The sequence below is a fragment of the Dipodomys merriami genome, unplaced genomic scaffold (genome assembly GCF_024711535.1).
Source record: "Dipodomys merriami isolate MVZ:Mamm:240054 unplaced genomic scaffold, mDipMer1.0.p SCAF_36, whole genome shotgun sequence".
NCBI lineage: Eukaryota > Metazoa > Chordata > Mammalia > Rodentia > Heteromyidae > Dipodomys > Dipodomys merriami.
In genome coordinates, this window is record NW_027205159.1 from 7,720,287 (window position 1) to 7,735,170 (window position 14,884).

General features: G+C 44.3%; 1 protein-coding gene across 1 annotated transcript; it reads left to right on the top strand.

The window, feature by feature from the left end:
* The first annotated feature begins 1,177 nt into the window (after positions 1-1,177).
* Positions 1,178-14,178, top strand: Ecrg4 (ECRG4 augurin precursor). The gene is made up of 4 exons (XM_069988436.1): positions 1,178-1,344; positions 7,561-7,608; positions 10,117-10,274; positions 13,707-14,178. The coding sequence occupies exons 1-4, from the start codon at positions 1,266-1,268 to the stop codon at positions 13,866-13,868; spliced, it is 447 nt and encodes a 148-aa protein (XP_069844537.1). The 5' UTR covers positions 1,178-1,265; the 3' UTR covers positions 13,869-14,178.
* Positions 14,179-14,884: the final 706 nt, after the last annotated feature.

Below are 14,884 nucleotides of genomic sequence, written 5' to 3' on the forward strand. Positions count from 1 at the left end.
TGAGCCACTCAAGGCTGATGGGATCCGTGTGTGTGTGTGTGTGTGTGTGTGTGTGTCTGTGTCTGTGTCTGTGTGTCTGTGTGTTGCTAGGATGAAACCTAGGCCTTAGGCACACTAGGCAAGGCTGTAACCACTGAGCTATACTCCCATCCTGTCTTAGACAATTTTTTTTTTTTTGGTGCCTATGCTGGGGCTTGAACTCAGGGCCTTGTGGTCTTCCTTGGTTATTTTGATTGAGGCTGTCACTCTGGAGCCACACCTCCACATCTAGCTTTTTTTGCCAGTTAACTAGAAATAAGAGTGACATAATTTTGTCTACCTGAGCTGGTATGGAACCAATCCTCAGATCTCAGCCTTCTAAGTAGGTAGAATTACAGATTTGAGTCAGTGGAGCTCCTGACCTGGCTTTTGTTCTTACCTACTACTTTTTCTAAGTTCTCTCTTTGCGATCAGGCCTAGTTCTAAGTTGTAGTCTGTGTCCTTATCTGCCTCCCCTTCAAGTCCCTTAGGTGTGTGTGTTGGGGGAGGAGGGGAGTAAGGGGAGGATGGGAATGACAGACCACACTGGAGAAGGACAGCAGTGGCTTTGCTCACAGCTGCAGGCAGCAGGTTTCTGGTTTCTCAAAGGCTTTTAGACCACAGTGGATTGAGGTGAGATGTTTTCCTGGACTGCAGCTATGAATCTGGACTGTGAAATCTTTCAAAGTAGCCCCCAAAACACAGTCCTGCCAAAGCCAGCTTTAATACAGCTCAGGAATGAAGGAAATTCCATAGGCTGCTTCATAAGCCAAGGCAGGAGCAAGGAGCCAGGATGGGGACGCCAAAGGCGGACTGGCCCTGGAACTGAGGACCAGAGAGCCGTCAGCAGCGCCTGACTGCTGGAGATGGGGGTGGGGACACAAGGGGAGCAGGAGGAGATCTGAGCACAGGGAGCTCCTACATGCCTGCAGTCCTGTGAGACCCCACAGGATCCTACCTCATCTTTGCCACTCTGGCTGCTGGCAATGCAGGGCACAGGCCCCCTGCTCCCTAAGCTTCAACGCAGGATCAGCGCAAGCGCAGCTCCAGCGGTGCTGGTCTGGTTGCTTGGAGCTGAAGTTGGCCAGGGGCCTGTTGGCCTGTGGCCCACCTAACGAGCCCCGCCCCCAGCAAGGACACAGAAAGCTCCTGCAGCTGCTCCTGCCCGCCTGCGCTGAGGTCTCAGGCACCCAGCTTTCCAGCAGCTGCTCCCTGTGCGCCCCTCTCTCTTTTGACACACTGCTGCCATGACGGCCTCCTCCGCGCGGCCCGCCATCCTGGCCCTGACCGGGCTGGCCTTGCTGCTGCTGCTGTGCCTGGGTCCAGGTGAGTGGTCCATGCCAGGCTGACAATGGTGGAGTTGGCTATGGGTGGTATTGCCTGGGTGCCCTGGAAAGGAGATTGGAGATGGAGTGCGGGTGTAGGGACACACCTTGAGCTCCTGCTGGGCCAAGGCCATAGAGGAAGCAAGTCTAGGATTTTGCATTGGGATGAGCACAAACTGGTGTGCACTGGGGGCAGACATTGAGGGTACCAAGGTCCAGGTGAGGGTCTCAGACTCGGGGGGAAAGAGGAACAGGGATCTGAAGTGTGCCCACAGAAGCTTCCATGATTAACATGTAAGGGACGGAGGGGTAATGTCGGCTCCAAGTGGCAACGTCCCTGCTGTGGAGAGATTGCCTTCAGGCATCTCCGGGGAACAGAGCCCACCTTGTTCCAATCTGCAAAGTTGAGCGCAGGCCTCACGCCCCAGATAGGTGAACCCTCTTAAAGGGTTAGTGCTTAACTTCTGCTTGGCAGAGCTCTTGGTGAATTGGCTGGCAAGTCTGAGAATTCTGTGTCTGCCATTAGAAGTGCATTCACATTGCACACCCATCCCTAAGTGGGTGGGGATGCAACCAGCAGAATCCTGGAGACTGGCTGACTGCACCTTCTACACTACAATCAGAAAGGACATCTTGTCGGCGGATACCACACTCTGGTTCTGAGATCGTTGTCACAAGTGATCTCAGATGCTCAGGAGCACTTACACCTCTAACATGCAGGCACTGTGATCCCCAGGTGCACTGGTGAAGGGTTCTGGGCTTGGCAGGAGCTAAGTGACCCAGCCAAGCTCCAGAGACTGGCGCTGGTCCCACTATGTGAAGTAGCTGGGCACTGCCCAATGTAGATGGACTCCCAGGGGATCTCTCTGAATCTGCATTTTGCTTATGCGAAGTTGAGTCCAGAGGAGGGGAAAATGGTAGGAGTTCTAGGATGGGAGCCACCAGGTCACCCACATCACCAGGATCCTGGTCCCATTGTCAGGATTAGTGTTCTAAGGGACAACCACTAGCAAGGCTAATCAGTAATCTCCTACTGGGTGATTTGAAGACCTCCCCCCTTTTTTGCTTACTTAAAAAAAATAAAAACACATATAAATAAGGTTTTGTGGGCTCTGGGTATAAGCCATTTATGGTTAGTACTCATCTTTTATTTTGTATATGCCAAAAAGTTAACAATAAAAGCCCATTAAAATATTATTGTCACTGGGTGTTGGTGGCACATGACTGTAAATCTAACTACCCAGAGTTCCAAGAGTCATGGTTGGAAACCAGCTTGGGCAAGAAAGCTTGTGAGATTCTCATCTCCAATTAAACACCAAAAAAGCCAGAAGTGGAGCTGTGCTCAAGTGGTAGAGCACTAGCCTTGAGCACTAGCCTTGGGGCAGTGTCCAGGCTTTGAGTTCAAACCCCAGCACTGGCTCATGTGTGTGCACACGAGCACATTTGTGCATGTGCGTGTGCGTGCGCACACATCACACACACACACACACACACACACACACACACACACACACACACACACACTAATTTTGATGAAGCCAGGGGCTTGTAGATCATGCCAGTAATCCTAGCTATTTAGGAAGCTGAGATCCAGAGGACTGAGGTTAGAAGCCTGACCAGGCAGAAAAGTCTATCTCCAATTAACTACCAAAAATCTGGACTGGAGGCAGAGTCCAAGTGGTAGAGCACCAGAAAGGTCTCATCATGCCTTTGAGTTGCAGAGCTGAGATGAACTCTCATCTCTGGAGCAATAGTAACATGCACTTGCTGCAGACATTGCATTCTTAAGGGAAATGCTCAAACCCAAGATCTGTTTCCACATCAGAACACATTTCATTCCTTAACTCTTAAACACTTTTGCTTAAGAAGGCAAACAGATGGAGAGGTGCTATTTAATTCTGTGTGCACTGCTCTGTGGTTTGTTAGAGATCAACAAATATGAAGCTATTTATGAATGCTAATATTAGTGTCAAGAAATGTATCTGTCTACCTTCACAAATATGTTCTTAGATCCCTTCAATGACTCTGAAGTTTAGAAGGGAAATAGCATTTCCGAGCCCTCCCACCCATCTTAGGAGATGGTTCTCTCTGCATTTGACTAGTGAGGTGTTCGATGCTGTTGATTTATGCAGAGATATTTTGTATTATTCCTTTCTCTCTCTTTTTTGGAGATGGTTCTCTCTGCATTTGACTAGTGAGGTGTTCGATGCTGTTGATTTATGCAGAGATATTTTGTATTATTCCTTTCTCTCTCTTTTTTGGTGTTTTGTGTGTGTTTGTATGTGCCTGCATGTGCAGGTGTGTGTGCTCTGGTACTGGGGTTTGAACTCAGGGCCTAGGTGCTGTCTCTTAGCTTTTCTTTTGCTCAAGACTGACACTCTACTACTTAGCCACAGCTCTATTTCTGGCTTTTGGTGACTAATTGAGAATAGTTATATGGACTTTTCTCCTCAAGGCAGTTTAGAACTGCAGAACTCAGTTCCCAGTGTCCTGCATAGCTAGGATTACAGTCATGAGCTACCAGTGCTCAGCACTATTTATTTATTTAGAGACAAGGCTTTACTATGTACCCCAGACTTTCCTGGAACTTAAGATTCTTCTGTCTCAGCTCCTTGAGTTCTGGGATTACCACACCTGGCTTTCAAGAAATACTGTTAAATTTTTAAAAATTATTTTTAAGTAGTTGTACAAAAGAGTTACCATTTACCAAAGCAGATTATGACTACAATGCATCTTGATCCACGTCGAGAGACTCTTAATGAGACACTTGGGACCTGTTTCCTCTCTGGGTACTAGCATGGCCACTGAAAACACTACATCAGCCCCTCAACTCTATGGCCCTGTGGCCCCCCAGAATCACAGCTTTCCTCCTAGAAGTTTTATTTCTCTTGATGAAATCTCAAATGCCTTTGTTTTTGAGGGCTTAGGCCCTCAACTATCTGCTCTAGATGTTCTCCTTCAACTCAGCTCTGGATTTTCCATGACCTTCTCCAAGTGAGATGATATGAAAAGTAGAGAAGTGGCCTGAACTGTCAATCAGAGCAGAGAGGGACGGCTACCTGTGTCAGGTGCTATCCGTCATCGATGCAGCCTTATGTCCTTGCTTCTTAAATAGCTGCATGGCTGTAGCTCAACCTGGCCACAGACAGTAGAAGTCACCATGTCTCCCCCATAGGCTGCTTCACACCACACTTAACACCTCAGCTCCCTACCCAGGAGCCCTCAGCCCTACTGTGCAAGATGTGAGGAACAAAAACCAACTCTGTCCCTGACCCTTCAGCATGGACCTCAGAGATTCTTCCCAAGCCATTTCCATGCCATTTGTCCTCTGAAATCAGGTAACCACAAAAGCTGTTGTTCAAGCTAGAACATGTCTGAGGTAGAACAGAAGCACTGTCATTAATTTATCAAGACAATAAATAAAACCAGAGCTGTGCTGGAATAGCCAGCAGGTGTAGCCACTGTACCACACATCACTAGGAAGCCATATGGGTGAGAAACAGGAAGCAGTAAGTTCTAGTTCTAGTCTCCCTGTCCCATCACAAAGGCAAGGCCAGTCAGTTCACTGGTTGCTACCACTATTCTGTGTGTGTGTGTGTGTGTGTGTGTGTGTGTGTGTGTGTGTGTGTGTGTGTGTGTGTGTGTGCGCGCGCGCGCGCTGGCCTAGCACTCAACCACTGGACCCACAGCTCCACTTCCAAGTTTTTGATGGTTAATTGGAAATAAAGTATCATAGACTTTCCTGACCAGGCTGGCTTCAAACCATGATCCTCAGATCTCAGCCTCCTGAGTAGCTAGGAGCTACTACCAATTGAATAGGGGTCAGAAGGTAGAGCTCCCAGTGCCAGTCTCCAGCAAGGGCTAATAGGTCAGGTGGTTTCTGTGTATGCATCATGGGCTGTGTGAGTGATACAGATGTGTAATTTCAAGTTTTGTAAACACCAGACACACTAACAAACTACCTGTGCAGATAGAGTCTTCAAGAGCCAGTTGTTGATTCTTAGCAAAGAATGCAGTTTTTCTCCAAAATAGTATAGGTAATTGTTTAACAGATTTTTTTGTTTTTTGGTCAGTTGTGTGGCTTGAACTCAGGGCCTGGGTGCTGTCCCTGAGCTCTTTTTGCTCTAGGCTAGTGCTCTACCACTTTCAGCCATAGTGCCACTTTTGTTTTTATGGTGGTTAACTGGAAATAAGGGTCCCACAGACTTTTCTTCCCAGGAAAGCTTTGAACCATGACTCTCAGATCTCAGCCTCCTGAGAGCTGGGATTATAGGCATGAAATACCAGCACCTAGCTAATTCTTTAAAGTTACTTTACTAAGCTGGGCACCAGTTGCTCACACCTATAATCTTAGCTACTCTAGAGACTGAGATCTGAGAATCAAGATTTGAGTCCAGCTCTGTGCTGGTGGCTCAGGCCTGTAGTCCTAGCTACTCAGGAGGCTGAGATCTAAGAGTTGAGGTTCAAAGCCAGCCCAGGCAGGAAAGTCCCTGAGACTCTTATCTCCAACAAACCACCAAAAAACTGGAGGTGGTGCTGTGGCTGAAGAGCTGAGGGACAGCACCCAGGCCCAGAGTTCAAGCCCTATGGCCGACGACAAAAAAAAAAAAAAGATTTGAAGCCAGCGTGTGCATGAAAATCCCAGAAACTCTTATCTCCAATTAACCAGCAAAAAGTTAGAAGTAGAGCCAGGAGTCGGTGGCTCATGCCTGTAATCCTAACTACTCAGGAGGCTGAGATCTGAGGATCGCAGTTCAAAGCCAGCCCTGGCAGGAAACTCTGTGAGACTTATCTCCAATAACCCACCAGAAAAACAGAAGTGGTGCTGTGGCTCAAGTGGTAGAGTGCTAGCCTTGAGCTGAAAGAGCTGAGGGACAGCACGCAGGCCCAGAGTTCAAACCCCATGATGGACCAAAAAATGCTGGAAGTAGAGCTGGGGCTCAAGTGATAGAGCACCAGCCTTTAGTGAAAAGGCTAAGCCAGAATATAAGGCCCTAGTACCAGCACAAAAAAAAATGTAGATAAGATAATTATTCCAACTTTACTGATGTATAATTGACAAATAAAACAATCAGGTGTGTGTGTATGTGTGTGTGTGTGTGTGTGTTTGTGTGTTGCTAAATGAAACTGAGCAACTCACCCAGCTCGAAGCAAGGATTGATTCTTACTCATCTTTGGGATCCAGACACTTCAGAGTTCTGGCAAAATTCCTGTTTTCTCTAAAAATTGTACCTTTGCAGACTCAAACATGATTCTAACCCTTTTTCAGTCCTCTGGAACTTGTCCATAGAACAAGAGGTGAAGAGCCTGCCCAGAAGGCAGGCACCCCTACCTCCATGCATTTTTGCATCCTGAGCAGCCCAGACTCCAGTTCCTGGCCCTGTAGATATTCTGTTCCCTACTTGGGATGCTAAGGGCAAAAAAGTTCCCCAGGTCCTTGGATCCTAAGGACAGAGGTTTTCTGTAAGGCCTTCATACCAGCTCATGTTCTTTCAGGCTGGAAATATTATTTTCTATTAAAATGGCCAGAATGATTAGAAACTTAAAAAAAATCCATTATAACAAGTAGTCCTAATAATACTTGATTATGGGATGCTATAATCAAGAGATTATATAGAACAAGCTAACAGGTATGTTCCAAAAATTGTGGTGGCCTAAATCCCCTTTCTGCCAGGCTCTGTATGTCAGGGCTGCCCGGTCTATATCTTCTCCTCTCTTTACAAGGACACCAGTCACCGGATTTGGAGCTTACTCTATATCCAGGATACCCACATCTTGAGTTCTTTAACAAATTACACTTGCAAAGACTCTATTTCCAAGTAAGTTTGCATTTGGAGGTCCTGGGTGGATAGGGATTGGGAGACACAATTGGATTCCTTCCATCTTGAAGCAGGCATTTTCAGTACATGTGTGGTACATGTGACCGATGGCAGGCCCTAAGAGATCAGAGTTAAAAGATAATGTCACCTTTTCTAGGAAGTAGTTGAAGTGGCAATCCCTTTGGTCATCCCGAGTTACTGTCATCAATATTAGCCACAAACTCTCTGGATTGCTTTTTCTGAAGAAGTATGCAAGAAACATTAAATCTTGTAATCTTGCTGAGTTGCTCAACCAAGACAGGGACCCGAGGTCCTTATCTCCAATTCTGATTTTTGCATTTGATACATGATAGGCTACAGGGAAACTCTGAAACTGATTTCTATTTTCATTCTTTTAGGTGGCATAAGTGGGAATAAACTCAAGCAGATGCTTCAGAAACGAGAAGGTAAGTGTGCCTTGTTATGGGCAAGGATGCAGTCTTTTCAGTGGGAAAATGCTTTGGAATATACAATGTGCTTTGTGTTTGGAGAATCAAAAATCTCCCTTAGAAGATTTTCAGGTCTGAGGGACTTCCTCTGTGGTATGTGGGGTGGTATTTTTATTAGGTTAGTATTATTGTGGTCAATGTTTGGAGGTTGTTTCCCTAAGACCTGTTGATGATGGAGATCTCTGAAGAACGTCTGAGATCATGACTGGACTTAGGGCACACAGTCAGAGCACATGAAACCTTACTTGGTGGGGAATACATGGATAAACATTATATAGTACTTTCACATCCAGTTAGCAATTGGAGAATGTTATCTACACAAGAAAACCTTATGTTTGTAACTTGTGGAAAAATGCTCCTAAGATCTATGTGATAGACAGCATCAGGATGTCATGGAAATAGAACATTTTGGGCATCACAAAATATGGGACAGTTGACACCAGTTAGGTCAAGTGGGTCTATTGTGTGGTCTCATGAACATCATTCTCCTCCTCTGAATCTAACTCAGTAAGACTAAGTATTTCAGAAATAACAATGTGTGGCACATTTCTAATCTGGCCATTTAATACCTTATTTTCCTCCCTCTTCACTTATGGGAAAACTCCTAAAGTGGGGCCCTTGATAATGTATTCTCATACTTACCTGATGATCTTTAAGAACACCCCATCCACATGCACACAGGTGCTTGGAGTACAGATGATCTCTCTTGGCCACAGGAAATTTCCCAACATCCTTTGTGGCTTACCTATGAGGCTCTATTCCCTGTCTGTGTTGCTCATGCTCAAAAGCAGCCTTTGGGAATGTGCAGGAGTGAGTGTTGCTCTCACAGGCCCCACCTATCATAATTATGACTCCTGGTGTGCATGCTTGCCCTCAGCCTTTTCCCCCTTTACACCAAGAAATGAATACTGAGCACCTACTCTATACAGAACAGGACAACAAGCTTTGAAGGTTTTTTTTAAATCCCTTTTTGCCAGGCATGCATTACTCATGCCTATAAGCCTATCTACTCAGGAAACAAAGATCTGAGGATCTCAGTTCAAAGCCAACCTGGGCAGACAAATTCCTAAGAGACTTTTATCTCCAATTAATCAACAAAAAGCCAGAAATAAAGGAGTGGCTCAAGTTTTACAGTGTGAGCCTGGAACAAAAAATCCAAGTGAGGGCAGGAGGCTCTGAGTTCTAGCACACAACGATCCCTTCTGATAATTCTATTCATGTAATTAACAGACATAGCAAACTTTAGTTCATTGTCCTGTGAATTCCTTGTGATAGAACCCCAGCAAAGACTGTCAGTACTGTTTTCTAGATGAGGGCAGAGAGAGGATACAAACTAGACTGTAGGGGCCAGTCCAAAGGCACAGCTGCATCTCTGAGCACAAACTGCAGATGAGAATGGGAAGGGAAGATGTCAGAGAAAATATTACTAAAACAAGAGTCAGTACTCTTCAATCTGCCAAACTGGCCACAATCAGATGGTAAGGCCCAGAGCAGTCTTAAGGGGGTGCTGTGTGCTCCAGCAACTTAATGTCCGAACCCGATGGTTCTATCCCTGCTTGCTCCTGGCTCATCATTTCCGTTTCTTTATTCTTCCTTGTTTCCTAAGTCCAACCCGCTTCTGTTTGTGACTACAATACAATATACATGGTATGATGTATACAACACTAGACACTGGTTCTGTTTCCAGAGTGCAGACACTAAAGGGTAAGCCACTAGCAGTAGTTGAGGTCTGGGCTGTGGGCATGTTTTGCAGGGGATGAGCTGAATTTCATTGCTACCCTAAGAAATAGAAGTTGACTGTTAGTGCTTGCCTCTTTACATGGCTGTATACAAATAGGAAAGCTTACTCATAAAGAACAGGGAAACTATTGACTCTTACCATATGCATGTAAGAATGAAGTTGACTCACACCTGCAGTCCTAGTTGATCAGGAAGCTAAGGTTCAGAAGATCGTGGTTTGAAGCCAGCCCAGGTGGAAAGGTCTGTGAAGTTCTATTTCTAATAAACCAGCAAAAAGCCAGACTAGATGCCTGATTCAAGTGGTAGAGCATTAGCTATGAGCTTGGGCAAACCAAGAGAGCATAAAGCTCTGAATTCAAGCCCTGAGACTGGGTGATACAAAAAGGTTGAATAACAGGTGCCAAAATACAGGACATAGGAGGAGTAAAGGGTCTTGTTCTACTACACACTAAGGTGACATGTGATAGAGAACAAGATGAAAAGAGGTCAGATCTTCCCAACAGTAAGAAGTGACCAATGGTTAAGGAGGTGAAGTGCTAGTGTGATGTGATCATTGTGCATTACACATGTGCTGAATTATCACACCATGCACACGCTCATCCCGTGTCGGTTCAGGAAAACAGAAGTAGCTCAAACACAGAAACTCTAATACTGGAAAGACTACTCTCTTTTTTTGGGAAAAGAAATCACTCTTTGTACTTTGGGGTGGGGAACTGACCATTTCAGCACCTGCTCTGGCTAAGACAAATGTGGCCATGGATGAGAACAAAGCCAAAGAGTTCCTGGGAAGCCTGAAGCGTGCCAAGCGGCAGCTGTGGGACCGAACTCGGCCGGAGGTACAGCAGTGGTACCAGCAGTTCCTCTACATGGGCTTCGACGAAGCGGTGGGTGTGCTTTCCTGCTGGAGGCTGACACCTTGCAGGGCAGGTTGGGGAAATGGAGGCCTTGGTTGGGAAACAGAACATGGAAAAACTCAGCTTCTTGTTTTGTTTTTGTCTGTTACCTGATGCTGTATCAAAATACCCAGCATGAGGTACATTATAAAGAAATGAGGCTTATTTGAACTTGAAGTTCTAGAAAGTCCAGGGACATGCTTAGCTCTGATGAGGGCTTCATAGTGCATGACCTCACCGTAGCAGGAGTGTGTGCAGAAGAGGTCACACAGTGAGGCAGGACGCAAGCCTGAGCTTGCTTTATAGCAACCCATTCCAAGGAATGAGAAGCAAGCAATAATCTCTTGGAAGGATAAAGCCTCATGACCTAGTTCCCTTGCAGCTCTTAAAGGCTCTGCCACCTCAGTACTGCCTTCTGGGGACCAAACTTCCATGAGATGTGCCCTGGCCAGCATACTGAAAGCATATCCAAAGCATAGAGCTGTTCATTACAAATGTCTGAGCCCTACTATGTGCCATGTGCTATCCAGACATTAGATTACTTGAACCAACAGTGAATGGGCAAGAGATACAATTTCTCACTAGGAGATTGGGGAGTCCAAGTCCAGCAAAGGCAAGAGCCAAAAGCCTGGGTCTCTGATACCTTGACGATCGATTTGCTAGACATACCCTATTTTAGCAGCCTTAAAATTACAGTGCGGGGAGCTGGTTGGTGGTTTATACCTGTAGCTATTCTGAAGGCTGAGATCTCAAGATTGCAGTTCAAAGCCAGCCTGGGAAGCAAAGTCCATGATCTCTAATCAACCACCAAAATAGGTAAATAAAGCGGGAAGTGGAGCTGTGACTTAAATGGTAGCATTTGTCTTGAATAAAATAAAATCAGGAACAGTGCCCAGGTGAATTCATGCCCCAGGATTAGCACCAAACAAAACAAATGAAAAGATTACTCACAGTGTCCCCCAAAACAGCCACGTTTTTTAAAAAAAATATCAAAACATGTCCAAAACATCAGTATGAGTATGAAAAATCATACAGTTGTATAAAAATCAAAAGTTATATACACTTCTTTAATTCAGGGAGGGGAAGGGAAAAAACAACATGCTTAAATAGGGATACAGGTTGACCCATTGTTATGTACAAGACACCATGTTGAAAACAAACTTTACAACTTGGGAGGGGAGGGTAGTTGTGGAAGTGGGAGGGAAGGGATGGAAGGGGAAAAACAAAGGTGGAGGCAACAATGCTCCACAGAAAATGTACTCATTACCTTGCTCATGTGACTGTAACCCCTCTGTACAGTATTTTTACAATTAAAAAATGTACAAAAAATCAAAAGTGACTATTAAATAGAGGAGTTTTTGCAGCTATTAGGAGAAACTTTGTCGGTACACTTGAGAAAGATGGTACAGCTCATGCACCTAAGTAACTTGAGTAGACAAACCCAGAAAATTAAAACAAAAGAAGGTTTATAATTGCAGACTCCACCTAGGGTGCAAGAACAGCTCAGTGGGGGCCGGGCTGAAGGCCTAGACTGAGTCTGGCTGAGGAGTAATTGACCGGAAACCATGAAGCCTGCACCCCACTCCCAGGACAGATGGGTTTGTCACAGATGGCAACCAGGCAGCTGAAATGGGTACCTGCTGTGTATAGAAGGTGTAACCAAAGTACTGCAATCAATGGGTATAAAGAAGAAAGCTTTAGATATTTCTTGTGTGTGTGTGTGTGTGTGTGTGTATGTGCGCGTGGGCGCTTGAATTCAGGCCTTTATGCTTGCTAGGTAACTTTGAACTTTTTATTCTGTTTATTTTTGAGATATACTTTTGTTTAAAGAACAGGTCAGACTAGATCTTGATTCTCTTACCTTGATTTCACTAGGATGACAGTTGAAAGCTACCACGCTCAATTGTTTTCTATTGAGATGGGGTTTTGTGCACTTTTTGTGTTGGCTGGCCTCAAACAGCGAGCTCTGGTCTTCTCTTTCTGAGTAATTAGGATTACAAGTATGAGCCACTGGTTCTCAGCCTAGATATCTCATTTTTAATGGCTGAATAAAAAAATCATGTGGTTGTGTCATGGATTCCTGCCCATTGGTTACTCTCTAAATGGCTTTTTGGGCAGTAAATGTAAGTTCCCTTTTGCTGTGCAAATAGGTAAGCATTTACAGCCAAACCTTGTGCCATGTGTGTGATGCTAAGTACTTATAGGAATGAAGTTATTCATTATTTAAGCAGTCCAAAGGGCATATACTATAATTTGCATCTCTGTGACATTTGTCTCTTACTGAAGTTGATATTTTGTCCAGAGTTACTGTGGAGGTAGATCCACATGTAAGAATTCATAAGCATTTTTAAGTTGCATGATCCCCTAAGTCCTACATGAAAACATTGCCACTTGTAGAATCCTTAGGTTATAATCTTATATTTGAAATGTTCAATAAGATAGACTGAATTCTGTGGCTCATACTTATAATTCTAAGCAACTCGGGAGGCTGAGACTTAGAGGATCATGGTTTGAAGCCAGCAGGAAAGAAAAGTCTGTGAGACTCCTGTCTCCAATGACCAGCAAAATGCTGGATTGGAGGTGTGGCTCAAGTGATAGAGTGCCAGCTATGAGCAAGCAAATAAAGTAAGAGCTGGAGGTCCTGAGTTCAAGCCCCTGCACTGACAATAAGTTAATTAAAATGCACTCATATACATACATATATGTATATTTTGTATGCATATGTATGCATTCTTCAGTAATTTGTATTTCTTTGGTAGCCATCAGAAATGGGCATGAAGAGTTTAATGTGGAGAATAGCTAATATAATATAATATCTAGCAACAAAAGGTGATTAAAGATAAGAAGGGCTTTGTGTAACTGCTATTAATGGGTAAAGCAGGAAATCAGACCACCTAGAAATCTTGGTATTTTTAGCAGCAGCTGAAGTAAGCACAGGACTAAAATTCAGCACACATCCATTAGCAAGCTCTAGAAACTACTGAAGTAGGTGTGAAGGGCAGGAATGCTCAGCTGTACCTACCAGTTGGAAATCAATCTTGATTGGAAAAAAAAAAACAAGCCAACATTGTTTTAACTTTAAAAAGTCATCTTCTAAGCTAGGTTCCAGTAGCCTGTGCCTGTAATCTTAAATAATATTAACTAACTACTTAGGAGGCTGCAATCTGAGGATCTTTGTTTGAAGCTAGCCCACGAAGGAAAGTCCATGAGACTCATCACCAATTAACCAGCAAAAAATACCTGAAAATGAAGCTGTGACTCAAGTGGTAAAGCATGCTAGCCTTGAGCTAAAAAGCTAAGGGACAGTGCTCAGGCACTGAGTTCAATTCCAGAACTGTAGATCTAATAGTTATTTATCTTCAAAGCAAAACCACGATGGAGGAGAGCTGTAAGTACATCCTCAATCTTTCTTTTTTCCTATAGAAATTTGAAGATGACATCACCTATTGGCTAAATAGAGATCGGAATGGACATGACTACTATGGCGATTACTACCAACGTCATTATGATGAAGATGCTGCCATCGGCCCCCAGAGTCCCCACAGCTTCAGGCACGGGGCCAGCGTCAACTATGATGACTACTGACCATGCCTGGCCGCTCACTGTGCAGAAAACCAATAGGATTTCTCTTTAGCCATACCCATGCCTTATACTACTTGTGTAAAGCGCTTTATTTCAGTGTCACTCAGCAGAGTTTAAGCACCAAATATAAGTGCCTGTTCATGCAAATCCCTAACAATGCATCTCATTTAAAAATAGGAATAAAGCATTTTGTTAAAAAGAAAAGGCTCAGCATTCATTTAGGTAAAAATTAAGCTACAAGATTTCTTACTTCCTTCATACCTTGAAGTTGGAATGTCGTCTGAAGACCCTCTCTGCTGTATCTTACAAGGAATCCTCCTAGTCCCAAGCACAGCATGGAAGCCAAAGGGTTTCAGTTTGTTCAAATGCAGTGGATAGTGAGTTCAAAAGTTAGAATCAGCAAGAAAATCGAGTTGAAAATGGTTTCTTCTTACAGAGTATGGTTTAGAGGATTATAATCATTGGTCAGGCTCCAAGTCAAAGTTGGATATATTTAATATATCACCTAGAAAATGAAGAACAACGGAAAATACCCCGAAGGTTAGTTGATTACAGAACCATGCTCATCTAAGAAAAACAATAAAATTTTGTTCAATGAATTCAAGGAAGTTAAAGAAACCACTTTGCCTTTTATTTAAACATCTGATGAATAGTACTGGAGTGGGAAGAGGGAGAGTGAGAGGAATCTGAGCAGGTCCTCATGAGAAGGGGGGTGCTCCAGCTGTGGCACATCTGTAGCTCTGTGCACATCTGCACAGGTGTGGTAGGAGGAGATTTAACAGCACGAGGTGGGGGGAGGTGTTTCAGAATGGCTCCCCATATTTTTGTGGCTCAGAGCCCCTGCTTTCATAGATCCTGTCTAAGGAAAACCTTTGCTTTTTCCATCAGAAAAATTGTATGGCATTGCTGTGCAATCATCTCTGTAAGGCACCTTCATTCACAAACCTTAGGGGATAAGTAGCCATGTACTCTACATTGGAGATAGCAGTATTTATGATAATTAAATACAAGCTCATCTG